The sequence below is a fragment of the Oreochromis niloticus genome, linkage group LG19 (genome assembly GCF_001858045.2).
Source record: "Oreochromis niloticus isolate F11D_XX linkage group LG19, O_niloticus_UMD_NMBU, whole genome shotgun sequence".
In the NCBI taxonomy this organism is placed as follows: Eukaryota; Metazoa; Chordata; class Actinopteri; order Cichliformes; family Cichlidae; genus Oreochromis; species Oreochromis niloticus.
The window spans coordinates 18,005,382-18,031,884 of record NC_031983.2 but is presented as its reverse complement, the minus strand read 5'-3'; the positions used below and the strand labels follow the sequence as shown (position 1 = coordinate 18,031,884).

At 39.8% G+C, this 26,503-nt stretch overlaps 2 protein-coding genes across 5 annotated transcripts; both read left to right on the top strand.

Annotated features, from left to right (window-relative positions):
* Positions 1 to 288: 288 nt before the first annotated feature.
* On the top strand, positions 289 to 6,745 carry spmap2 (sperm microtubule associated protein 2). 4 transcript variants are annotated; one of them, XM_025900849.1, is made up of 7 exons: positions 289 to 1,732; positions 2,906 to 3,017; positions 3,101 to 3,162; positions 3,262 to 3,319; positions 3,870 to 3,996; positions 4,506 to 4,665; positions 4,950 to 6,745. In XM_025900849.1, exons 2-7 carry the CDS (start codon positions 2,956 to 2,958, stop codon positions 5,189 to 5,191), a joined length of 711 nt encoding a protein of 236 aa, XP_025756634.1. In that variant the 5' UTR covers positions 289 to 1,732; positions 2,906 to 2,955; the 3' UTR covers positions 5,192 to 6,745. The 4 variants fall into 4 exon arrangements, with proteins under 4 accessions (XP_025756634.1, XP_025756633.1, XP_013125571.1 ...); XM_025900848.1 differs by having other exon boundaries at positions 289 to 1,796; XM_013270117.3 differs by having other exon boundaries at positions 290 to 1,349.
* Positions 5,799 to 25,965, top strand: LOC100703251 (interleukin-31 receptor subunit alpha). Its single transcript, XM_013270116.3, has 15 exons — positions 5,799 to 6,173; positions 7,892 to 8,042; positions 9,585 to 9,732; positions 11,584 to 11,744; positions 11,827 to 11,990; positions 12,268 to 12,433; positions 14,297 to 14,379; positions 14,724 to 14,955; positions 17,673 to 17,861; positions 18,000 to 18,104; positions 19,003 to 19,149; positions 20,900 to 21,031; positions 21,127 to 21,223; positions 21,347 to 21,428; positions 22,755 to 25,965. The coding sequence occupies exons 2-15, from the start codon at positions 7,985 to 7,987 to the stop codon at positions 23,427 to 23,429; spliced, it is 2,439 nt and encodes an 812-aa protein (XP_013125570.1). The 5' UTR covers positions 5,799 to 6,173; positions 7,892 to 7,984; the 3' UTR covers positions 23,430 to 25,965.
* Positions 25,966 to 26,503: the final 538 nt, after the last annotated feature.

Below are 26,503 nucleotides of genomic sequence, written 5' to 3'. Positions count from 1 at the left end.
AAGCAGTCCACAAATTGTCAACAAGGTTGAGGTCGTGGCTTTGGTAAGGAAATTCCGGATGTCTAGTGTTGGTCTGCTTTATCAATTTATGTGTGATTACAGTCACAGTCCTGTTGAAACACCCAGTTGTTGTTTGTTTGTTTTTTAAGTGCCCTTTCTCACTGTCCCTCTTCCCCTCTGTTTTTCTTTTCGTTCATCTTTCTTTCTCCCTTTCTTGTCCCCCAGCCATGTCTGTCCTGTCTGTAACAACTGAAAATAAAATAAATGACAACAACAAAGGTCGATCAAATGGACCAATATGGCAAGGCTGCGATGATTTACTTTCTACTTTGTTAAGTAAATCCGTTGGGTATCTTTGTTGGCCTTCAGACATCAATTCTGACGGCTAAAGAACCAAACGGGACAGGCAAAAGGAAAAAAAAAAAAGGAACACCCAGTTGTGTCCAACCACCACCACCTTACCTGATAGCTGTAAATGTTTGTAGGTTTGACAGCCTCACCTTGTCATTCTAGTCAGATAGCTCAATCTTTGTCTCGTCTGACCATCAAACTTTTCTTTAGGAGGTTGTCGACGACTTTGTGTGGTCAGCTACAAATTTCAGTCGAGCTTTTGGACAGTAACCGATGTCCTCTCATCTGACGATAACAGTTTGGGTCTTCCAGTCCTGTATAAAGTGGTGATACATCTGAATAACTTGTATTTATGCACAATTGTTTGACAGTTGTACATAACTACATATCTTAACAATGTTTTACATGTTGGAATATGCAGTTGTTTAGAAAGAGGCGCTTCCATCTTGTGCAGTTTTTCGTCTTAGCTCTTCACAGAGTTCCTTGGACTTTCCCGTTGTTGAGTATTGATCAATCTAGTGAGTACAGCACTCACTAAACTTTTTATACTGATGATTTTTTTTATGACTGATAAGTCAGTCACAATCACTGATGAGAAATTAATTTGCCTTGGCAAGGACAGTTGTCTGGACTGAAGAAATTAATCTAAATTTGTGCACCTAATTCTTGTTTTTTTAAAGTCAGGGAAAAAAATGTTCAAAGGAATCATGATATTCATGCCCATTTGGAGTTTATGTAAACAAAAATATAGTAACTGAAGCTTTAGTATTTTTGGAGTTGAAGTATGAGCGCTAGTTCAAGTTAAATGTAGGTCTTATCTCAAATTGCAGCTGTTCACTGCCAATGACAAAGTGAGAAATTTATGCGAGCAGCAAGAGGGAGACCATCTCGCTTTGCCAAGCACATTCAAGATAGGCAGGTATACTGTCACCTGTTACCACAGCAACCAGCAGGTATTGGTGTCAACACAGAAAGCTGCTACCACAGCTGCAGAACAGGTAAGTATGGCTTTAAGGTAACTGACAAAGTACTGTTATATGCTAAAGCTAATTGTGTGGATTGGTTTCTGCTATTTATAGTGTAAGCAGTTTTGGAAGGGTATAATGCACTTGGCTTTGTAATGGTAGTTACAGACAAAAAAATTATACAAAAGTAGTAAAACTTTCTCATTTTGCCTAGACAACAAATCAGGCTTGTTACACTACTTGGAAAAAGTCTTGAGTCATCCCTAATGCGTTATGTTTTGCTTCCAAGCAGTCAGACTTTTGGTTGTTTTTCAAAAGTGATTTCGAGCAACAGCTGATGAAAAGATTTTCATTGGGAGCGACAATCCCTACAGTGGAGATGGAAGAAGAAGAATTGTTCCCCAGGCTTTCTGAAGGTCTTTAAAAGTGGATCATGGATCATTCAAGCAGAAAAAAAGGCACCAAACTGAAGGGTTGAATGTGTGTTGTGGCTAAACATATCAGACAACTTAACAAAAAAACAATTTTAAATATTATCTTTAGACACTTATTATAAAAGCCGGTAATTTGTTCCCATTTCTTTAGTTGGTTCTATGAAAAAAAAAGCCAAAGAGAACATAGTTTGACAGGCATAAAATAACATTTTTGCACCGACAAGGTGATTCCCAATGAACTATTGGCCAAAAACTTGGCATATCTCAGCATAGTGTGTAATGTGTTCTTAAAAACCTTTAGGAAACTGGACAATGGGCGGACAAAAGAATTGCCAGGCCTAAAATACTATCTGCAGTAGATAAACAGTATCTGAAAGACATGTCTTTAAGAAATAGGGAAAAATCCAGCAGTTGCCTGAAAAAGGACCATATGGATCTGACTCATGACCGATCAGAAACGGTCTTCGTGGAAAGAATGTCAAGTAGTTATTTTTTTTTAGGAAGTGAAACGAGGAGAAAAGAATCAGAGTTTGGAATTTTTAAGCTGACAACAACAACTGTATGTACAGTAAAGGTCATCAGAGAGTTGCAACAGTGAGTGCCAGCAGTAAAACATCTGTAGAACATAGCTCTGTCATCGTTTGGGGCTACATTTCAGCCAGCGTTGATGGAGATCTTAACAAAACGGACTCAGTTATGAACACAGAAAAGTATTGTCAGGCTTTGATCCATCATGCATTACATGGAAAGCATCTGATTGGCAACAGCTTGATTTTTCAAGATGATAATGATCCCTGTCAATGAAGTAAAAGCCTACCTGGATAGAAAAACACAATGTTTTGGCTTCTTGAGCCAAAACCTCAACATTACTGAAGCGTTGCAGGAACATGTTGATAGAAAATAGAGCAAAAGTTAGCCAACATCTAAAGAAGAGCTTTGAATACCCTTCAAGAACACTGGAGAACTATACCAAAGTCCTTAACAATCATCCAGACATTGTATAGTCATCTTTAGGCAACTAAAAGTTATGAATCCCAAGCAGCTCAGGTTCAACAGACTACCATTATGAGAATGATCGACCAGAACTACTGACAAATGTACTGTCTCAGATATAAAGGTATGTGGTTGTGATTGAGAAACTCTCTTTTGTTACAGCTGAATCATTTTAGCAGCAAAGTGTTCTCCCAATTGCAAAAAGTGTTTCCATGGCGACTCGGATGCAGCAGTTGGCTCAACCCAAACCGAACCGACTAAGATATCCAGACCGGTAGGTCTGAATCACACCCTTTAACGAACCTCTCTGCCTTTGTCGCCTTCTTTTTCTCAAATGGGCTCTTTTCTGTTTTCCAGTCGGTCTGTTTACTGGCTGGATAAGCTTCCACCAGAAAGGAGCAGATTAACCACTAAAATTGGTCTGTGTCCCAATCTTTTCCTTTTTTCTTCTCTTGGCAAACTTGATCTTTGCTGCCTTTTTGTAACACCGTGCATAATTGTTATTTTGTTTTCAACAGAGTTAACCCCCCGCTGGTCAGACTTGTGCATAAGTAAAAAGTTCTACAATCAAGTCACGTAAATATAATAGACTTCTAATAAATGTGCGACCCATTTTGGGCAGTTTCTTAATAACTTTATGTTTTTTTCAGAAACATTTATGTGCTCTCTTATGTACGATGAGAGTCAGTTTCCTAGTTTCTTGTTCCTTTTTATAAGTTCTTAATGTTAGATTTTCCCACAGCTTTGTCACCCTGTCCCCATTAAGATCTCTTATGTTGTACTAATATTATTAGCAAGATAGATAGTACCAGTAAACCGAGATAAGAAACTTGTTTGATTGGATTCAAGTGATGAAACTTTCATCATCAGTGTTTGCAATCAGAGCTCTCAGAATTTTCTGTGTGCACATCTGCAGCAGAGTAAAGTGCAGACCTTCGTGAAGCCTGAAGGTTACGAAGCCTTCCCTTTAGAGGCCTTGGCCCTGACATAACGAGAAAACCTATTTATAGTAATTTTCTTGGCACTACACATGTCACAAACATACACGTCAAATTAGGCGGTAGCTAAACTCTACCTGCAAGACTTTTTTTTTTATAGCTCTCTCCATCTTTATGTCCTTCCTCAGAATTTCTCCCATATGGGAGGTCAGTGAATGGGCTCTTAAGGCCATCCCGTCCAAAAGGGTGTGTCATTTGGCTCAACCTCGGGCGCCGGCAGCTGGTTGGCAGCCCGCCCGCCCGTTGTTGGTCCCTGTGAGTAACACAAACTATTTTCTGAATGAAAAAAAATGAATATGTGGTGCATTGTTAGATGACTGCTAGTTTACCATACCTGCCACAAAGTCTTTTAAACTCCACAGCCTACTGTGTTAGTTAGGCCAGAATATCCGGTATTTAAAACGCTTGACCAAAACTTTAAAATATATTATATAAATATATTATAACTTTCCACAGAGCCCTCTGGTGTTTTTTACTGGTTTTGTATTCTGAAAGCATGAATAAGTCCAGGTGTTTTGCGGTTGGCTTTGACTTTCCCTCCAAGGAAAGTTAGGATGATCAAAGTTATTAACTTTCCTAATCCTGAGACGTGTGATTGCCTGTACAACCTTTCAACTTAATTTATCTAATCAGGTGTGATACATTTCAATTAAAGGTGTGTGACATGACTATAAATCCATGTTTCATATGGACAGGATGAAAAATACCTGACTGACACCATTCTTCTTTGTGTTTAATAGGCTTATTTACAAATTTGATTCCAGGTAAGCAGAGGCATACAGACAGCTGTTGCCACTTCACGGATCTGCCAGCTCGCCCAGCCAAAGCGAAGGCAGGTTCTGGAGAAATCCAGGCACAAATCTAAATATGCACAAGTAATCCACCTGCCCTCTAAAGCATCGGCACACATAGAGCTACTCGCCAGTAAGCCTTTTTTTTCCACCATGCAATTTTCACCTGCTTGCTTTTCTTTGTCTGTCTAGGCTCTCAGTCATCTAGGTGATGGTTCTCTAGACAGCTTGAAAAAGGCAACTGGACTTCTTTAGATTATTGAAGTAGTTCTACTTCTTGTCCATGGGGGTTCTTCTGAATACAAATTTGTTTTTAGAATTGAGTTGCCTTTTTTTCAAGCTCTCTAGACTTTTTTCATGTGTTTAAACTTGCATTGTATTGTCTGATGGTTGACACAACCACCTTTGTTGTCCTAGCTCCGAAGAATGACCATCCCGAGTTCAAAGGAGACCGCCCAATGTGCTGGCCCGTTTCAAAAGCTGCAAAAAGCTCCATAACCAGCCAAAGACTGCTTGATCTGTCCAGTCCTAAAGAGAGGAAGGCTCTGTATGAGGGATATGACCCATACATGATCAGCCGGGCAGCCCGATCAGCCAGCCCCTCTCCCAGAATACAACAGCTCTGTTTGCCTCTGTCTCGCAAATGCAGCTCAGAGTAAGAGCAGTGACGGCAAACACCGGTCCCCAGAGAGTTGTTGATTGTTCCATTTTCCTTGCCGAAGACTGTAATCGTGATGAAGTGTTTTCCTTGTGAAATAATGACTAAGCTTTGTTATTTGCTCTGCTGCGTGAATAGCTATGCCCATAGGTAAAAGACTACTGCAACATCTTAGTGTTTAAGCCCTTGGATATTTGCCACTGTGGACTTACTGTATTAACTGAAGATTTCCTGTTTTTACCAGTCTAATTTTTGCCAGGATAAAGCTGCTGTTAAGTTAAATTATGAAATTTCTTACAATATAATTATTCTCCTTATTCTCCTTAAACACATGCTTATGTGTGAAATTGCTTTTTAAACATTATTGTTGTGCATCTTTTGTAATGATGAACGACGTGCTTAATTGCAGGTTGATTAGACCAACTGGGGGGGATATTCTTACCCACAGATGAAGTTACTTTGTGACATTATGCAGCACATATCCTGTAGCACATCCTTCACGTCTTAATGTTTTTTATAGTTATTGTTAACACAAGGCCCATGAGTCAGTTTTACACACTGCAGACTTATTGCAAGGCTAAGAAAGGTAATAGCTGAAAAGAAACGATTGTTATTATTATAGTGCAGATGCGGGTAATGGTTTTAGAGTCGTTTCTGTGTAAATTGTCCACAACATAGAATGGGGGAAAAGTGAAACCTAGTTTCTTTTCTTTCTTTCTTTTTTTTTGAATGAGTTATTTTTGACGTGTAAATTTCATGTAGGCTGTATAAAAGTAAAAATATTCCCACCTTTGTAGAACCTCGAAAGAAAGCTTTCCGTGACCATTTGGGGGACCTCGATCCTCAGTTAGGCAACAGCACGCCACACATTGGGCACGGAGTGGGGCGGTACTGGTGTGTTTACTTCGAGGTGACAGGCGGCAGATTTTGCGCAATTGCTGTGGATGAACTCTACGAGACGGGTATCGTTCGGGCATAATCCGGTAAGAGGAGTTCGGGTTTTGACATTTTGCAGCCGCTCGTTTCGTTTCATAAATTGCAACTTTGGTTGAAACTCAGATAGTGCGTGTTTGTTCTGCTGTTTAACGTAAAACGCAGTGATTAACGCTTCAGTAAGCAAACAAAAAGACAACCTGTCAAGCTGCTCACTAAACTGTTAGTGGTTTGTTGGCGAGAAAATCTGCTACCACAATTCTTTATGAGTGATTATAAGTGATTGTTGCTTTATTCCTTGAATCATTGGTGCTTTCGCGCATCGTTATTAGTGAGTTGGTTGAGAAGTTGACTTTTTCAGTTAAATCGCCCATTATTTGCAAATTTCGAGTTCGCTTCGTTGTGATGTTTTACAACAAAAAGCATCGTAACTATTTCGCTATAACGCATTTTAAATTAAATTAATGTGGAAAGTGCTCAAGAATGACCAGAAAGCCAAAGTACTCCAGCTGTTAGTATCCTGTTGTGAACCTGCTGAGTTACAATAGAAAACGATTGCGAGAGCACATCAAATAAAAATTGGAGTAACAGTGATCCAATAAAAAAAAAATTATTGGGGCCATCCTGCTGTCCAGTGATTCGTTTATATACATATTAAAAAAACAAAAATAAGGGAAAACTTCAGCAATGTTTAACTCCGACTAACTTCCAACCTTCAAAGATTTGGTGATTTTGATTTCTACTGAACTTGTTTTATTATTTTGTTTCCATTAATAAAGATCCAGTGTGTGACTTAAGAGTTCCCTGATTTATTTATTTTTTATTTATTGCAATATATTTAAAGCATTTTATGTCTAGTAATAATGCTGTTCATGCAAAGATTGAATACTTGAAAGCTATACTATATCATTTCTGTGACTTAATTCATGATATATAGAATTTAGAAGCACTTTACACAGTAAATCTGTGAATAGTTTATAATCTTCTATATATTACACACAATGTGCTTTAGCTGATATTGAGCTTATTTTAAATAATTTATCAAACTGTTTTATGAACCCAAAATAAGTTGCATCTAAAACTCTGTCACTGTCTCCTCAATGTGAAAACTATGAATTTAACACAAATTCAACTTTAGATTTCAGAGTGAAGTTTGTTATGTATAAATGTAAGTTCACAATGTTTTTAAAGCACAACGTTGGGGCCATTGTTTACTTTGCTTGCAGTTTAACTAGTTAGCAGTATCAGCTTACTGTGACGACCCTTGACTCTGGACCACCGTCTGTTCAGCTATCAGGCTGCTATGTATGCAGATACCAATATATCAGCTTGTGAGAGATGTATTAGATGAACTATTATGATAGTCCATTTTACAATGCTGTTTTCTATTCTGATTTTAAATAACGAAAAATCTGGAATGGCTTCGTATTGGTATACGCCAACACACTGAGTATGATCTCCTACCCTAAGGGGAACTTTGTTTTCTGTCAAGGGGGAAAAGTCAGATCTGAAATTGTTTATTGTGATCGAACTAGTCACCGTTTGCAAATTTTCACCAACTTTAGGAAGTCACTTGCACAAACTGCTATGTGTCACATTGGTTGGTGCGTTTCCTATGGTGCAATGCCAAGGAACCCGAAGCAGTAACAATGTTGTAGTGAAACTGTTTTTAACTTACAGAAATGCATTCAATGGAAATGATGTAATCTAACCACTAAAGCTATTCATTATCAGGCATCCTGTGCTGACACTTCACAAATCTTTTTAGCAATTTTGCGGAACAGCGTGCAGAGTCCTTGAAGAGTCCTTGATTTGCATGTAGCATGATGGGAGTGAGTGGGTGAAAAAGCAGTTGGTGTTCATGGAGCGGAGTCCAGCTGTGATGTGGACCTGGCTGCTGGGGGCTGGACTCGTCCTGGGTAATGTTTAACTTTCTTATCTTTCTGCTGTTTGTTATAATCCAGAGCAAACTTTCAAACAATATGTGAGGATGTGCTGGTATTTCTGGAAGTGTCGTTAGTGGAACCGGGTAATAATTTGTTATTTAAATGACAGAATCTCACCAAGCATGAGAAAGTTACAACCACAACATGTCATACCACATCCCTCTACTTTCCTCCCAGGTTATTGTTTTTGGTTTTATATTGCACAGTTTTGTTATTCTGCTATGTAATACCCATATAACACCAATTAGCAGACAAGCTTATCAACAAGTGAGTGAATGCAGTGGAGCACAACATTTTGTTATTTAAGCCTGTGAAGACCAAAACACGGAGTGCGTAATTCGGCTTGCGTTTGTCAGATGACTAAAAGCATGTCGTAAGTGGCACATTATTATTATCATTAACATCGATGACAGGTGACCTCAATAGCACTAAACCTCCTGTTACAATGCAATGTTCTGCTTGCAAGACATTCATGGGTGTGCACACATGCATACCCATCACACAAGCTCTCCCTATCAGCAGTGCCCTCCCCCAGCAGTGGAATGCATCCTGCCACTCCAGAAAAACAACTGAGGAGCAGCTTGGAAACACAACTAAGAGCCCAAGGTGTTGAATCTCTCTGCAGTCTGCCCCTTAGCCCAGTCCACTCCACCATCTGCACTGGAACTAGCCTGATCCATGCGGGCCCCTCTGTGCAACCCACTGGATTCAAAGGATCCCCTGCAAACACCCTGAGGCCAGAAACTGCAGTTCAGCCCCAGATCCCCTATTTATGCCTCAGTGGTTTAAAGTTTTGCCTCTTTTGGCATGTAGTTTTAATCTTGCAGCAGATTGGTGTATTTCAGACAGCTAAAAGTCCCCAAATGTCAGCACTAACATCATTCTGAAGAAGTCAGTCCACCTGCACCAGCGTATGATTGTGTTGGGTTATGCCACGTATACCCAGCAGGCAAGACAAGCTGTGGCAGTTGGAGCCAAGCAAGGATATTGTACTGTCTTGCCTGAACTACTGTTGAAACCTCAAGGAAAATAACATACACATGGCTCAAAGCTAATTAATTCCTCTCATCATCTCTTTTTCACTATCCCACATTTGAAAACAGTGAGTCAGACTTGGGCAGTGGAGGTTTTGCATACCTGAGTCACATGAAAGCCTTTCTCTACACTGTGTTCACACTCTGACATAATAAAACAGTTGCGCTCATGCTTAAAATGTGTGTAGCCTTATTCTTTTTGACCACACATAATCAATCAAAACTCCAAAAGAGACTGGCATCAGTATACAACCTGCTAATAAGGATGAGTCTCCTTAATAAAGGTACCGCAAGACACAAGTGCTGACATGCAATGACTGGCTCATAGACTAAAGGTCTTTATTTTATTTTTTTATTTTTTTAAATCCATTTTTACCCACCTACACCACACAATAAACTAAAAACCACACTCTTCCTCATTAATGACTTGCAGCATGTGCTTTTCCATGCCATTAACTCCAGCTACTCTCAATGCTTCCAGTGTTTTGCATTACAACATCCACGGCCTTCCCCCGACCCCCTCAGCTAATCGGCTGTGTGTTCATACATCGAGCTAATGTCACCTGCCGCTGGGAGCCTGGAGACACGCCAACAACGAAATACACTCTGCAGGTTCAGAAGATATCCAGGTGAGACAAAATGTTCTTTTACATAAAAAGGAAAAGAAAGACATTTGAATAATATGTAGATAAGGAAAGTGAAAAAGAAACAACGTAAAAATATATATTTTTGATCGTGATTTTATAGACCCTAATCAGAGTATCTACTCAGAATCAGCTGTAAGGTTTAACACAGTTCTTGGAGAAATGTTATATATTATAGTGTTTTAATTTTAGAAAGGCTGTCACACACAAATCTTCAGTGTTGTTCTTTGGAGATCTGATGCCTGCAGCATATAATTTACATCATTTTTCATATTCATCACCCTGTTGACTAGGTCTTTTGTTTCCCATTTGTTTTTTTTTTCTTGTTCTTTCATTTACTCAAGTTTTTCCTTTTGATATCTAACATTGGTAGATTAACAGTGTAAGCCCATGAAAAGTCCAAAGTACCACTCAGTCGTTTTGAAGATGTATCTTTAAAAAAAAAAGAAAAAAAGTTTGATTTTGATCATTCTCTGTGTTGGAAAAAACCCAGTTTTTCTCAATAAAAGAACTCACCACGGTTGACCTGTTGATGTGTTTTTGGACAATGGTGGCAAAGACGAAAAAGCCTTACAAGAATCGGTCAACATTGGGCATGTTATCATTAACCTCCAGGGGACTTAACACCTGAATCTGCAGCTCTGCTCGGCTTTACGGGGCTGTAAGGGGAAGTTTCATGTCATTGTTTCACAGACTGACTCATAATTTCACTATTATGATGAACGCTTACCGCTCTCACCTGTCTTTCAGGCTATGACATGTAGCTGTTTGCAGAGAAAAACAAAAACGCCAGTCAAAGAAACAGAAACCTATAGCTAAAAGCAAACTTATACAAGTGTGAATGTTGCACTTTTGCCAGGAGACCAGTAACAGATCTACAAGTAAGCGATAAAGCTTGTCCATAACTGATAATTGTGCTTGTCAGTGCGTTCAGCACTTGTGTGCGCTGTCCCAGAGTGGAAAAGACAGATCAGTTATTGCAAGTTTAATTTGTTAAAGATTTGTGCTACTAATCATTCTGTATGAGTTTGCGTCACCAGTGCCAAATCCTTTATCACTGTTATTATTAAAGAGAGGTCGTTATTAGAAAGAGTTTGACGAACGGCTTTAATTTAGTGTTTTAATGACAGTGAAATTCAACTTGAGAAATGGCTTTAGGCCTTCTGAAAACATTTTTCTACAGCTGCTGCTGCTAAGCAGGAAGCAAACTGTCTGATACTGTCTTAGATGTAAGTTTGATATCTGACATGGCAGGCTCAGTTTTTTGGGTCTTTTTTTGTGTGTTTTTCTTCTCAGTGAGATGTTGCGTGAGCTGCTCGTCAATTTGACATTGATTTAGCAATCTGCAGTGTTTATCGGTGCCTGTGGTGGATTCAGAATTATCCATTTCATTAAGATCACCCAAGTCTCCGTTCAGCAGTGGTCCACCGTTGTGCTTTGGCACGCAGGCAGGTTTGCAAGTTGGAGCCAGTGTTGTTGTTTGATAGTAATTCATTGTGCCTATGCAAATCCTTTTGTGTGTAATCACCTTTGAAAATGACATTCGTGTGAGGCTTTGATGGGAGATTTGATATGCTTTGATGGTGGGAGTCACACAGTTTCCACTTCCTCAGTGTTTTTTTTTGTTGTTGTTGTTCTAGGTTTTTTTTTTATATATAGCTGATCTTACTGTTCAAGATATATGCAAAACTGTGAATTTGAACCTGAACCTGACACAACATGTTTCTGTGTGGGTTTGTGGTTTTATGCCTTTTTTGGTACATCAATCTCTTTTCGTGTAGTAGCACCCCGTTGACCTTGTGTGTGCATGTTTGTTTCTGTCAAAATGCCAAACAGCTCTGTAAAAACGACATTCAGCTGCACCACGCATGAAACCACCTGCACAATAGGACTTAATGGTTCAACTTCAAGGATTGAGTTTTGCATCACAGTCACAGCACACAGTGGAAGCGAGAGCTTTTCATCGCATCCTCGATGTCAGCCCGGCAGGACAGAAGGTACGGCGGTTTTGCTTTCCCTTTGCTTATCCCATCTCATCTCATCGCTCGTGCCTCACATCTCTCTTCCCATATTTCTCAGTGATGCTGCCTCCAGCCATTCTGAACAACGTAACAGAAGTTCGTGGTTCTCCTCAGTGTCTGAATGTAACTTGGAGCCGCGTATCATCGGACTTTCCTGTGTCTAACAATGAAATCGAGCAGGGAAATCTAAATTCACAAATTGAAATAACAGTGACGAAGCAGGTGAGCTGCTACTATAACTGCATGCACATGCAGAAATAAGACATTCATTCATTTTCACACCTGCAGATACCAAAGCTTCACACATCCTGTTTTCTTCCTCTTCAGCACCACTTTGGTGTTTTAGAATGTTGCGTTTTTAAGCAGCAGAATGTAGAAAAAAAGTGCAAGACTTAATAAGTCACTTTAAATATTTACTGATATTAAATTGTTTCAAAAAGCATCAGGCTATATGTATTGCTTCTTCATAACCTCATTCTTTTTTGTATTTCCCATACAGCTTGATTTTCAGATCAGAAATGTGACAATGGAAGGCTACTCTGTCCTGGTTTGTCACCTCAGACCTGATACAGAATACATCATCAGGCTTCGCCACCGTTACCGTGGCCCTGCAAGTCCATGGAGCATGTGGAGCAAAGCACTTCAGGGAAGGACGGCAGAAGATGGTGAGAGGAAATGGTCGCTATGCTCCTGCTTAAATCCACTGTTGGATCCTAGTAATAATGATAACTACAGGAAGATTATAAAAACAATCTTAGGGCGAGGAAAAGGCCCCCTTACCTTTGAAATAATTATTTTCCATCTATTAACCACTCATCTTGGTTGTGGTAGCACGACAACTCCATCCCTAGGCATATAGTCCCTATATATATATATATATATATATATGTAGTCTGCAGGATATTCTCTTCCCAATTGCATACGTTTAAAAAAATGTCCTTATCAATTACTCAGATCACCTCATCTCTCTCCTTTACAACTAGTTGTACTCCAGAAGGAGCTTGTTTTCCATTTAGTGCTTCCACAGCACAGCCTTCGGCCATCATGAACACTAATTACCAATGAAAATGGCCTTAGCTCTAATGAAGCCAAGATGGTTTAGTGCTTAGTGCAACACCCCCAGCAGCTTTATGTTGTTACTGTTCCCCGATCACAAAGTTGATATGTCCTAAGTAAATGGTAAATGCACTTATATACAGGGGTGCACATAAGTGGTTCGCAGGTGCGCATTCGCTGTCAAAATAAAAGACGCGCACCAGATAAGAAGTTGCAACGCGCGTTTGCATACATAAGATTTTCTGGAGGAGGACAGACATTTGTTTAGAACTCCTAAAGTTGTCGAAGAAGCAAGCTCCTTTAAGCAATTAATTTGGTGTTCCTCCACCTCCAAAGAAATGTCAGAAGAAGTCCGAACCGCAAAAGAAGCGCGTATTCTCGGAAAAGTGGTTGCAGGAGGTGAGCTGGCTTCAAACAAATGATGAACGCACAGAGATTTGGCGCAGAATATGCCGTGAAAATCCCACCGTAGCGGACAAAAACAGTGCCTTTTATATGTACGCAAACTCCCGTTGCAACTTCTTATCTGGTGCGCATCTTTTATTTTGACAGCGAATGCGCACCTGCGGACCATTTATGTGCACCCCTGCTTATATAGCTCGTTTCTACTCTCCTGGAGCACTCAAAGTGCTTTATCCAACATGCACCCATTTTTTCTATGCATTTTCTATCCATTCAGACTCCGATGGATGGAGGTTGGTGGGGGTTAGTATCTTGCCAGCCAGGGATCAAACCACTAACCTTTCGATCAGTACATGACCTGTTCTACCCTCTGAGCTACAGCCACTCCACTCAGTCAGCCCAAAAACCAAATGTGGATCAGCTACACAAACCTAGATGATCCTTCTAGAATCTTTTCGTGCATTCCTCATTTCAAATGCATTCATGTGCTTTTTTACACCGTATTCTATTATTAATGGACAGTGGGAAGCTGTCAGAAATTAAGGACGCAGAGAGACGGTTATTATTCATTTATTTATATATATTTATTTGTCTTTCATTACCAGTTTCCAGGTCAGTGACGTGCAATTTTTTGAGATGTTTGACTCTACCTAACATGTAAATGGTGGACCTGCTTCCCCTTAAATAGACCAACCCCGTCAGTACCATGACCTAGAATGAATACTTGAGCACCGCTGTCTATGCCAGCTCCCAGGCTCTGTTTCTGAACTAGATTTGATTATGTGGCAAAAATAACAGTGAAGACAGCCATGTGTTAAAGACATTATAGACACAGTTCAAATAAACTGCAGTATCACATCCGTCATGTCTCCCACCTGTGTTGTTATGCGTCAGCAATTACTGACACAAATGACAAAGAGCTAGATCATTCCTTAACAGGAAGCACCCCTGCTGTAGAAGACAAATCCGAAATAGTTCACTGCCAGCAGGTAGTTTCACTGTGTCCCTCGATGTTCTGGTGGATCTGATTCAGATTATTTATGTATGTTTTCCCTCTTTTTATCTATCAGCTCCATCTGCAGCACCAGAATTCTGGAGACAAGTGAAACAAAATCACAGGAATGGATGGAGACTCGTCTCTCTGCTTTGGAAGGTGTGTGTGTGTCTGTGTTGAATTGCATGAGAATTTGAGCTTGCTAGTTTAATATCTTATGACTATCACTCTGAGCTTTAGAGTTTTACCGTTTAATAATCTTTGGGATTCAATTTGTTTTTAATCACCATTTCACCCGTATGCTGTCTCTAATTTCTTTTATGTCTCCCTAAACTTACTCGTTTATTGCATTTAAGTTTGATTCAGGTTTAGAGCAAGACTGAGACAGCCCGAGAAAACGGAGAGAGAATTTAAAAATGTGTGTTTATATAACAGGATTGCTCAATTAAAATCTCCGTAATGTTACATCGCTTTGAGTCACTGCTTTCTCTTTCTGTTTTTAGCCCTTACCTCACTTTCTGGCCAATGGCAAAATTATCTTTTACAACGTGACTTGCCAGACAGAAAGCACTCCAATCTTGAGTGATCATGGGAGCTGCAAATATTTGCACCATTTGAGTACATCCTGTAGCTTGCTCCTTCCTGCTGGACGTTCCTTCTGCACTCTGACGGCCTCCACCTCTGCCGGCGCGTCACCAAAATCTAAGATTTCGCTCCATGGATCCTCTGAAACAGGTAGGCATCACTTTTTAGTAAGAGATGATTTTCTGTATTATTATCATTATCTGATAATTACTGAAGGTGCACACAGTGGCCTGAATGCACTTCTAATACATTGTCTTTGAGGATTATACTGAAAGTAACTTGTTAACCACAGGTTCATGTTTATTGACATGGCATGAATCTTACATGTTTCTAATAATACGGTTCCTCCTTATAATGACGACATTTGACAGTTGGCTCCCACAAAAGGTTTTTGGGGAGTAGTTAAAAGATCTCTCTCCGTATTTTTATCTGTAACACAAAGATGCCCGAGTTAGGAATGCCACCCCACCCATTATTTCTCTTTTCCCTATTCTTTCCAAGTTGTAGACCACAGTATTCATGTTTCACTCAAAAGAGGCAACCACAAAATTCAGCCTAATTAAATTTTTATTTATATAGAGCCAATTCACAATGACAGTTGCCTCAAGGTGCATTGTGTTGCCAGGGTAAAGACCACCTGCTGCGACCGGTCAGGTGAGAGGAAAGAGAAGAGAGCAGAGGGAGACAGGACAAAAGAGACATTCTGGAAGAGAGTAACAGAGTTTAACAATCGCCAACAATTAATGCAATCGCTGTGTGTAAACACAAGGGGGGGGTTCAGTGCATCACTGGAGCAGCCTGAGCCTATTGAAGTATAACTAAGGGATGAGGCAGCTCTGTTTCACCTGGATGTGGCATTTTCGGTGGATCAAACATTTCATTTAATTTCTTCAGTCTCGGCTGGCTGCAGGTTTTCCCATTCTTATAAACAGTGCAGTTGCATAATGATCAAAACTTGCACCATTGTCTAACAGTGAGCCATGATGGCACAACACACATTTTGCTTACTATTTACACCTAAATTGGCCGGTGACTGCTTCTTCAGGATTTGCACATCCTGGTTAGAGAGGAACGCTGATTTGAGCAGGGAGTGAAGGAAGAAACAACCATCGCTGAACCAATGATGTGGCCTAAGAGTACATCTTTTACCATCTTACAATGCTGTGATTGCAGCCATTCCAGCCAGCTTGTCGCTCATTGTTAAGTCATTGTGCCAGTTTTGGTCAATATGTAATTATACAGTTTATAAGACTGGAGAAATCTGCAGTCAGCTGATGAAATGATGAAAATGAAATAAAATGTTTCTGCTACCGAAAACGCAGCAATCCAGGTGAATAAAATCAGCTTTCTGGGAACTAATCTTGAAAGTGGAGAGGGTCTTTTTCTCCTAAATCCAAACTGGGAGTTGGTTTCTCAGGAGCGGGGACTGACAGATCATGCTTCTACCTCCCATTCTACTTTGTGACATTCTCAGAACCACAAGTAAGCCTGCAGTCTGAGAAGTTAGGTCTTTAAGGTATGATGGAGCCTGATTATCCAAAATTTGGAATATGAGGAGAATGAGATTCCAGTATTCAATTTAATACTGGAATTTAACAAGAAGCCTTCTCCATGAAATCCACAGTGACTTGGTTCTTTGACGAAACCTTTTTCCTGCTGAAAACATAGCATCCAGATGAACTGAATCAACTTTCTGGAATTTTCTTACGTCATTATTGAGCATGCATCAAGTCGTTTATGTATCATTAACCAACAGAAAACACTCAAATCTTAAATCATAGCACATTGCTCTTAACACCAATTTTATAGAGCTACAAGGGGCCATAAGGGGCCAGTGCAGTGTGGATTAGGCAGTGGTCAAAGAATTGGCAATCTGATTCTCAGTTGCTGAAACTGGACTTGTATACATGGAATGGCACCTCTTTAGCCTGAGCCTAGTATTATATAAGTGATACTAGCTAGATATATTTAGGCTCACCTCAACCCACAACTTGGGTTCAGGAACCAGTCTGTTGAAAAGGGGTTGGAGTCTAGTGGGTATATATAGTTCAACGACTGCACGTTGGGGTTTTCCCCACTGGACGAGAAGGTTGTCCCCTGCACCTTTGGGTCGGTCGAGCAGAGTACACGGCCTTCTTCAGGTCCCTGACTGGAGTGCTGAAACGTGCCACAGCCGGAGACTTACTTGTCCTACTTGGGGACTTCAGAGCCCATATGGACAGTGACAGTGTAACCTGGAGGATGTGAGTGGGAGGAACAGCCTGCCTGACCTGAACCTGAATTCAGGAAACAAAAATACTTAATATAGTGACACGCCAGATGTGATGCGGCTGATTCTTACTACAAAATAATAATAATAAAAATAAAAACTTTGTTTGCATAGGACTTTTAAAAACACAGAGTTTATATAATGTAAACATGACACAATATAAACGGTATAAAGGAAAGACTGAATAGTGTGTTATTATCCATGTTTAAAAGAAACAGTGGGCAAAGTTCTTTTGAGGAGCAAAGCATGACAGGGCCCAAAGAAGGTCTTTGAACCTTTCAAAGCCTTTTGGTGCATTTGTCATCTGCATTTGTTAAAAGTTAATTCGTCTGTCATAAAGAGATCTTTCATTGGCGGAAGAGCAGGTATTACACTAAAAGAAACCCTGTGAACAAATTAGACAGCAAACTGTACTAATACTGGTGCAGATACACCAGTTTGTTTAATCTGACTTTTGGTAATTTATGACATTATAAAGGACCAATTTCAAACAAGAGACGCCAGAAAAATAAGAACATTAAACAGTGCATGTATTTGATGCACTAACAATTGGTTTTCAAATCCTGTGGTAGTCATCTTGTTCCTCCTCGCTCCACAGAGCCACCATCCCCGAGCCACATCACTGCAACTCCTCTCAACGACAGTAGCTTGGAGGTTCGGTGGGTGGCTCTAACTGATGCATCTGTGAGCAGCTATGTGGTGGAGTGGTTTGCGGTGAGAGAGAAAAATAGCAGCACGCTACACTGGGAAAAGCTGAATCGCTCCCGGACATCGCTGGTTATCACAGGTAATCCTGTAAAATACAGCTCTGCCTGTTTAAAACTGCGGCGCCATCAGTCTTAATATCCACTTATCAAGGTAATGATTTATGAGGAAGACACAGAGCAGAGAAGTAAAGTGTCTTTCACGTTTGATTTCTTTTCAGAGGGATTAAAGCCAATGGAGCGTTATGCTGTTTCCGTGAGAGCCGTGTATGGCGAACGAGGAGCAGGGAAAAACACAACGCTCTACACGTACACACGGCAAGGAAGTATGTAGTCTGTGCAACGCTGCAGTTGTTTCATGCTGAGCTTTAAAGTAGCCTTTCAACCTCGATGTGATTGTTATTTGGCTTCTGAGGGTTGTGTTTTTTTTCTTACTGTGAAAAATACAGTAAGAAAAATACACAGTACTTCACGATTTCCCCATCGTCTGTGTGACTGCTACTCTCAAGGTCGTCTGTTAAAGATGAACTTCTGTTTTTTTAAATCAATATTTTCACAGATACAAGGGCGAATTTGAAGTTGGCTCAAGCGCCACCTCTTAAAAAAATTTTTTTGCAAATTAGTTCAAAATATTCAAAGTAATCCAACAAACAACTGAAGTAAACTCTTTTACAAAACTGTGCAATTCATGTGGATGAATAGTAGAAATATGTATATAAATATTTTCTTTGAAGGTAAATCAGAAGTTGAAAGGCAGCATTGATGCTTAAGATGAGTTGCACTGTAATCTCTGTGCATTATGAAAGCCAATGACTTCGTGTTGTATATCATGAAAACCATCATCACGCCATTGCTGATAAGGATGTTAAGGCTAATTGCAACACGAGCAAGTCGCATATGGTTTAAAGTCACTTTTAGCAGCTGTTTTAATTTTTGCTTTTGTTGGCTCAATCTGTGTTGGTGCTGGTTAAGTCATGACAGTGATCTAGATCAACGCAGCATATTTTTTATTAAAAATAAATAAATAAAAATCTCACAGTCCGTCTTCACATATAGATAGGACAACTACACCCCAACAAACCCAATGGGTAGCAACAACAATGTGTAAACAATGTTTGGATGTAGGCAGATATATTATATTTGAATACAGCCTTTTTCTTATAACATGTGGTTTAGTTATCATCGCCATCATCGCACTGCCTGCTTTCGTTTCTGTCCGCACAGCACCCTCAGCTGGTATTGACGTAAAAGTGCAGCAGATCTCAGGCGGCATGGTGGAGCTCACCTGGAGTCCTATACCTGTGGAGCTTCTTCGTGGTTTCCTCCGTAACTACACTCTGTATTACAGAACCAGAGACCAGCCCGCAAGGAGTGAGTCCCTCACACACATATGAAGACACACCTGTACTTTATACACAGCTGCATGTGTACAAAACGAAAGTGATCAGCGACAAGTTAAAAATGGCCTCACATAGTATCTGATTTTTGTTTCATTTCACTCCAACAAGCTGCAACTGTCTTTCAGTTTAACATCCAGCATCTACTTGGCAAACATTGATTTACTGATAATGGCAGACTTTTTCATGAACTTGGCACATTTTTAGTGACATTTCCAAACTATAATAGCAAAAAATGTTGTGAAATGTAACAGCATATCAACCATCAGGGTGATCATTTTTGCATTACTTTGGTTTGTGCAAATACAAAACCTACTAAACATCAGGATGTTTTTATTGTCACCATTAGCACGTTAGTGTGCAGACATTTAGTCAAATCACCGCTGTAGCAGACTCCAGCTTCACAGGTGCTTTATATTGTAAAGACCCTATACTTGTTATTTTTTACAACTCCATCCCTGTATAAATGAGTCAGCAGTTTATGAGTACTTCATTGTACAAAAAAAAGAAAGTGGTCCTGAGCAATAGTTCTCCATATTTGGCTGCAAATTGGCTGCTTTTTACAAATTTTAAGTTCGGCCCTTGTACATGATGTTTTTTTATATGAATGTTTTTTTTGTATTGTTTCTCAAGCCAAAGATAACACAGTCATAAAATAATGTCTTTACACCAACAAGGTGATCTCCTAAGAGGTATTAGCTGAAACCTTTGCATATTCTCAGAAAAAGGAGAGTGGGAGAGAAACCTTTGCATATTCTGGCATGGTGTGCAGTGTGTCCTTAGGCATTTGAGGCAACTGGACAAAGGAAGGACAAAAGAAGATGTGGCAGGCCAAAAAAACCAAATGCTATCTACGGGAGATGAACGGTATTAGTTTTGGTTCAACTGGTCATCAAAACATATGGAGAAGTTCAGGAGAGGTATAACAGTGAGTGTCAACAATCATCTGTAAAACACAGGAGGCTCTGTCACGGGTTGGGGCTGTATTTTAGCCCAATCTCATCAAGATTGATGAAATTACACAGAAACTTAAAGTCAGATTTTGATCTGCCTGGAAAGCATCTGATTAGGTGTCTTCATTTTGTCAATATGAGAAAAAAAAACCTCACGCTGCCAGTGCACTATAAACATTCTTGGATAGAAATCCTCCCCCCCCACCCCCACCCCCACCCCCTCACAGTGGCTTCCCCAGAGCCCCAACCTCAACATTTACATAGAAACTGTATTTCCATGTCTGTTTGCATATGTTTCAATAAATTGGTGCACCTGCTTCCCGTTTTGGTAGCAAAATAAAAAGACATGAGGGGTAAGACTTTTTCACAGTACTGTAAACTACCATAATCACGAAACAACCACTCTCGGATTTACACAGCAGAAACACGACTAACAATACTAAAGCTTTACTATGCAGCAGTCTGAGCCACTTCATGTCCTCAGACTCGTAAAAAACACGCTACAATGCAAAAGGATATGTGAAGCATAGATGAAAAACTACAGATTAAATACATCATGCATTTTTTTAAACACCGCTGTATCAAAAGCAATCCTTTTGGAAGGATTTTGCAAGGTTAAACCGACTTGTCTTTGTTTTCCTTTAAGGATGAAATTAACTGAGAAAAACGGGATAAAAGGCTTGATGTTTGTCTTTCCTTCCATTTGTTATGACTTGATGGATCGCCTACCTTATCACATTTTGCCAATTAAAGCTTCTCATGTTTATTTAGGTGTTTTTGTGCCTGGTCACGCTCGCAGCTACACGCTGCAGAATCTGTCACCCGGTAACTACGCCATCTTCATGCAGGCCAATACTGAGACTGGCGCCGGAGAAACTGGGACCATGGCTAATGTGCACATACGTGAGGACAAACTTAAATGAACCTTAAAAGTAAAAAAAAAAAAGAAAGAAGAAAAGACACACCTTTATATTTAACAACTTTATGTGTTTTTGAAGGCTCTGAGGAAATCTCGGTAGTGATGTATGTGGTCGTTCCACTCGTGCTGACGATATTGGCGCTGATACTGATGGCCTGCCTAGCACAGCATGGAATGTAAGATATCCATTTAAATATCTAACTTATACAAACATATAGCTATTGCATGCAAAGCCTTGAGATGAATTTTTACGTTTTTTATTTACTTATTTATTTATTTATATTTTCTGTGATGTTTAGTGTGAAAGAGAAGCTGTGTAAAGATATCCCTGATCCTTCCAACAGCAGCTTGTCCCACTGGGCCCCTAAAACTACCTTGGAGGTAAATCATGTTTTTTCAGCCAATCACAATAAAACCAATAATCAATTGATCCTTCTTTCATGTATTGTTTGAGTTGCAAAATCCTGAAATTTGTTCTGTTTGTTCTATGGAGCTCGCCGCTATTTAAAAGGGGACACTTTATTGCACCAATCTGTGGCTGGAAATACTGTAAAACAAATCACTGCTGTTAAATAATGTTTGATGAGCAAAAAAAATATGCTGCCCAATTAGTTAAAAGGGAAAATACCCGTTGTCGATCCATTTTAAGGCTACTGTCAGTGGGAACCAAGCCACATAATGCAAAGTGCCAAGAACTGTAATTCCTCAGATGGCCACTTGAGGCTGTCTCCCAAAGTGGGTCATTGGACTGCCAAAAATTTGGAGCCAAGCTGATAAACTCTCTCTGCTCGGTCACTTGTGTATTCAACTTTTTAGATCAAAGGAGAGTAAAAACAAAAGTTTCTCTGGACAAATGCAGAGTTCATTGCATTGTTTATTGAGTTTCTACAAAAAGAGCAGAGTCAAATAAACAAAAAAACATCAGAACAGCGAAGCTAAACTCCAGGGTATCAACCTTTAAGCACATGAACATCAGCGGAAAAAGACAGAAAAGACCAGAGACAGACCAAAGACAAATAAAAAAAACAAAGACACACAGAGAGAGACACAGACAGCTCTCCTGGGTGCTCACTTATACAGAGTAAGGAGTCATTGCTCACCCTCTTTCGTTGTAACATCCAGCATAGTCCAGCCTTTCCAATGCATTCAGCATACCAACTACGCAACACCTTCCAGCCTGCGTCACAGTCTGTTCTGCCTCTGACTGTATGATAGCCTCCCTTCAAGCCTAGTCTGCTGTGTTGGGGCCAACATATAATGATTACAACACAGCACAGCATTTTACTTTAAACCTCGTTGTGACTAGCCAAAGTTAGCATCACACAAGCTGATATTTGAGTTTTTTGGGATTTGATGTCAAAAAAGGAAATATAAACATTAATACTTTTATTTGAACAATACACAGCTACTCAGAGCTATTTTTATGAAATTGCAGTTGTTTTGCCAGCTGAAATGACAATGACCCATTCAGATTAAAGAGTCTTTCAAAGCAGGTTAATTTCAGTTTGAATTTCTATATTTCACATTTCAGCTGCCACATACGTGAACAGGAGACACAAGCAGACAGAGAAAGCAGTCTGTGCTTTTTGCCATTTTTACAGTTCTTTTTCGTTCTGTTCTGAAGCTAAAGTACAGTGCTTAGCAGTGGCAGTACAGAGAGCTTGGAATAGAGATAGCATGTCTGACTTGATTACTTTTTTCCCATAGAGTATGAATCCTCTTGTGCTGCCGGAAAAGCCTGCAGTCAAATACTCTGAAGTCATTGTGCTTGGTGAGCTGGAGAACTCCAGCCTGGATCAGGACCACAGCTATCAGGGCGTCTGTAATCTGCGAACATATTCCAGTCTCCGGTCTCCACTTGGCATTAGCAGATCAGGGAAAACATTAACCAGAAGGTCTGCAACTGATCTTTCCCCCTGCTGCTCAGATTACTCCAGTGTCATGTTATCCAGACCGCTCCAGAATACTCCCGGGCCTCTTTTGCACCTCTCCTGTGACCAGTACAACTGGCAGACAGCTAACGTCAATAATGTTAAGCTGCAGCTAGGTGGAGCCAGCGAGCCATCTCAATCACAGCCCAAGGATGAACACAAAACCTCGCATCATTTTCTGCAGCACCATCAGATCCCTGCTTCCTTCTCTGACTTAAGCAGTATATCTTCTTCCGCTGTTTTACCTTCTCACACAACAGAAATCAGCTCCCTCAAGCATCCTTTTTCTCAAAGCAGCTTTAACTCATTGCTGCAGTCTAACAACTTCCATCAGCCCACTGATTCTTCAGATAATTTCACTACATCATTTTCACAGTTTCTTCCTTCTATCTTTGTGGATTTCTCCTACTGTCCTGTGGAATGTGATCCTTACATTTCGTCAACGATTTAGTGTCATGGAGGGGAAGTACATAATATTTATTCATCAAAAATGTCATTATTATGTTTTATTTATATGTAAAGACACATTCATACATCCACCTTGTGCTTATCCAGTTGCCGGGGCGGGTGCTGGAACCTATTCCGGCTGTGTCATAGGGCAGAAAGGCAGAGTAAACCCAGTACAGGTCACCAGTCTAACCATTTACACTCATGGCAAGTTTAAAATCACCAATTAACCTAACCCCATACATGTCTCTGGGAGTAAGCTGGAGTACCCAGAGAGAACATACAAGCTTCATACAGAAAGGCGCCAGGTGACCAGTGGACTTTAATCCCAGGAACTTCTTTCTATGAGGCAAAAATGGAAACCACTGCACCACCTTGCTGCCTCCTAGTCATAAAATATGGAAAAAAATGTTGTTGTCAGGATGTAGTAACTGTAATGAGTTTAAAGATGAGTAAGGTCAGCTGACAACGGTCCAGTTAACATTAGCCCCTTTCATGCAACTGGGAATTCTCCAATGATGGGAATGTTCTCAAGCTTTGGCTGGGGAATCTTTCCCATCAAAAATGATGTGAACAGGAATCAGTTGCCGTTGACATTTGACATTTATGGAAATGCACTTATATGAGTTCTTCCTAAGAAGGAGATGAGAACGTGGATACCACTTTGATGTTTCTACAGTAAATGTGAAGCTATACTCTGCAGAAGCATAGAAAGTAAACAGAGGGTAACAGCTGGCCTGGCTCTGTAAAGAACACCTTTTTAATTTGACAAGATAAATATGAGCAGTCAAAGGGAAGATGGATTATTTTTATATACATGTAAACACGCTCATTTGCGATTGATTTGTTACTTTTTTGTATATGTTTTTGAGGCATTATGAAGTTGGTTTTTTTCTTGTCTTACTAATATACACGCCGCATGTTTTGGCTGTCAGTGCTGAGGAATGTTAACGCAAACTGCTGCCTGTGTTTTACTGATGTTTGACTTGGCTGTTATTTTTCTATTTTTAGTGAAGTGATTTATTCTTGTTGCTTATATAGTTGAAATCAGGTATTTGAAAGCTTTATGTGTGTGCCTATGAAGAAAAAAAAAAGCATACACTCACTGGGCACTCTTTTAGATACACAAGTTCAACTGGTTAGTTGAATTAGCCAGTTCAGTACATTTAGACACGTAGATGACAATCTGCTGAAGCTCAAACTGAGCATTAAAATGAGGAAGAAGGGAGATTCAAATGACTTTAGTGTGTACGGTTATTGGTTTTAGGGCTGGGCTGGGCTGGTCTGAGCATTTCCAAAACTGCTGATTTATCTAGATTTACAGAGAATGGGCCAGAGAGAAAAAAAAGAAAATATTGAAGTGAGTAGCAGTTCTCTAGGTAAAAATGCCTTGTTGATGCCAGAGGTCAGAGGATATTGGTCAGACTACTTTGAGCTGACAGGAAGGCAACAGCAACTCAAATAGCCACTAATTAGAACCAAAGTTTTCAGAAGCATATATCTGAACGCACAGACGTTAAGCCTTGATGTATGCATCATACCTCAGCAGAAGACCACATGCCGTGCCAAAATGTTGCCTAATCTGATGAGTTTTGATTTCTTTTGTGAGATTCACATGGCAACATCAGAATTTTGAGTAAGAAAGATAAAAGCATGAATCATTCCTCCATTATATCAACAATTTAGGCTGGTCATGGTGGTCTTACGCTTTTTTTGGCACACTGCACATTGCTTAATTACCACCTGAATATTGCTACTGACGACATCCATCCTTTTATGACCATCTTCTGGTGGCTATGTCCAGAAAAATAACATGCCATGTCAGAAAACTGAAATCATCTCAAACTGATTCCTTGAACATAACAATGAGTTCATTGTACTTAAATGGCCTCTGGTCACATTCCAGTAGAGAAGCTTTGGGATGTAGTGGAATAAAAGATTAGCATCATTGGATGTGCAACCAACAAATCTGCAGCAGCTGTGTGATGCTCTCACGTCAATATGGCCCAAAATGTTTCCAGCACTTTGTTGAATCTAAAGACCAAATGAGGCCTAACCCAGCACTAGCAAGGTCTATCTAATAAAGTGCCCAGTGAGTGTATATATCTATATCTGTATCTGTCTATCTAAGTAGGAAGATATAGATTTAGTTATATATAAAAAGGACTTGAACTAGTTATAAATACTGTGAACAAAAACTAACTAGACTGTCCATTAACAGCATTTCTTATCTTTCTGGTTCGTTACAGCTAGGCTAGACTCTTCTGCTACATGTTACCTATTTTCTGTTACACACCTGCAGTTTGGAAAGTGTGATCATGTTTTAAAAATGTACACGTCTCAGAGTCAGACCCCTCAAAATGCTGCTGCTGACTCGAGTTTATCGTTACAGTAGAATGAGCCATCTTTGTAACTGTGAATACTTCCGAGCTTGTTTTTTATTTGGTTTACAGAATTTGTACGTTGTGAGAATTAAAATATCGACTTCAATGTATGAACCAGAATTTCAAGGGTAAAATATTAAATTTACTGTGTGCTAATTCTGTGTTTCCATTCATCACTCCAACAAAATATACATATTTGTTTTCAGCAAACCACATTATAGTTACTGTAAAGGAATCTTTATTTAGTCTGTGTGTAAATTGTGTGTAAAATTAAAGAGACTAACTGAAATTCAGCCATTACGACAAAAAACAAAAGGCAAGGAATTGTGCACTTGTAACTGTTTAAATAACAGCACTGTATCCCATTTTTGAAGCTGATTGTTGACAAGTACAATATTACTGAGACAGCAGACACACCTCATCTGTGTCCTAAGGCTCGGGTGTGTGGAGACTTCAGCTGTTACAGTTTAAAGTCTAAGTGCTGTGTGATTAAATGTGGACCAAATGTCCCAAAACAACTAACATCTGGATTCTACAGGGTGGTGTCTGTGTTCCGGTAGCCAGACCCACCTTGAGTTTAGTGTAAATGTAATTTAACCTATAGAAAACTGCACATGTAGGCCATGTTTGGGCCAACCGTTCATCGTTATCCAACTTCGTTTACAGCACCTAGTGTTTGCCACTCATTTTAAGT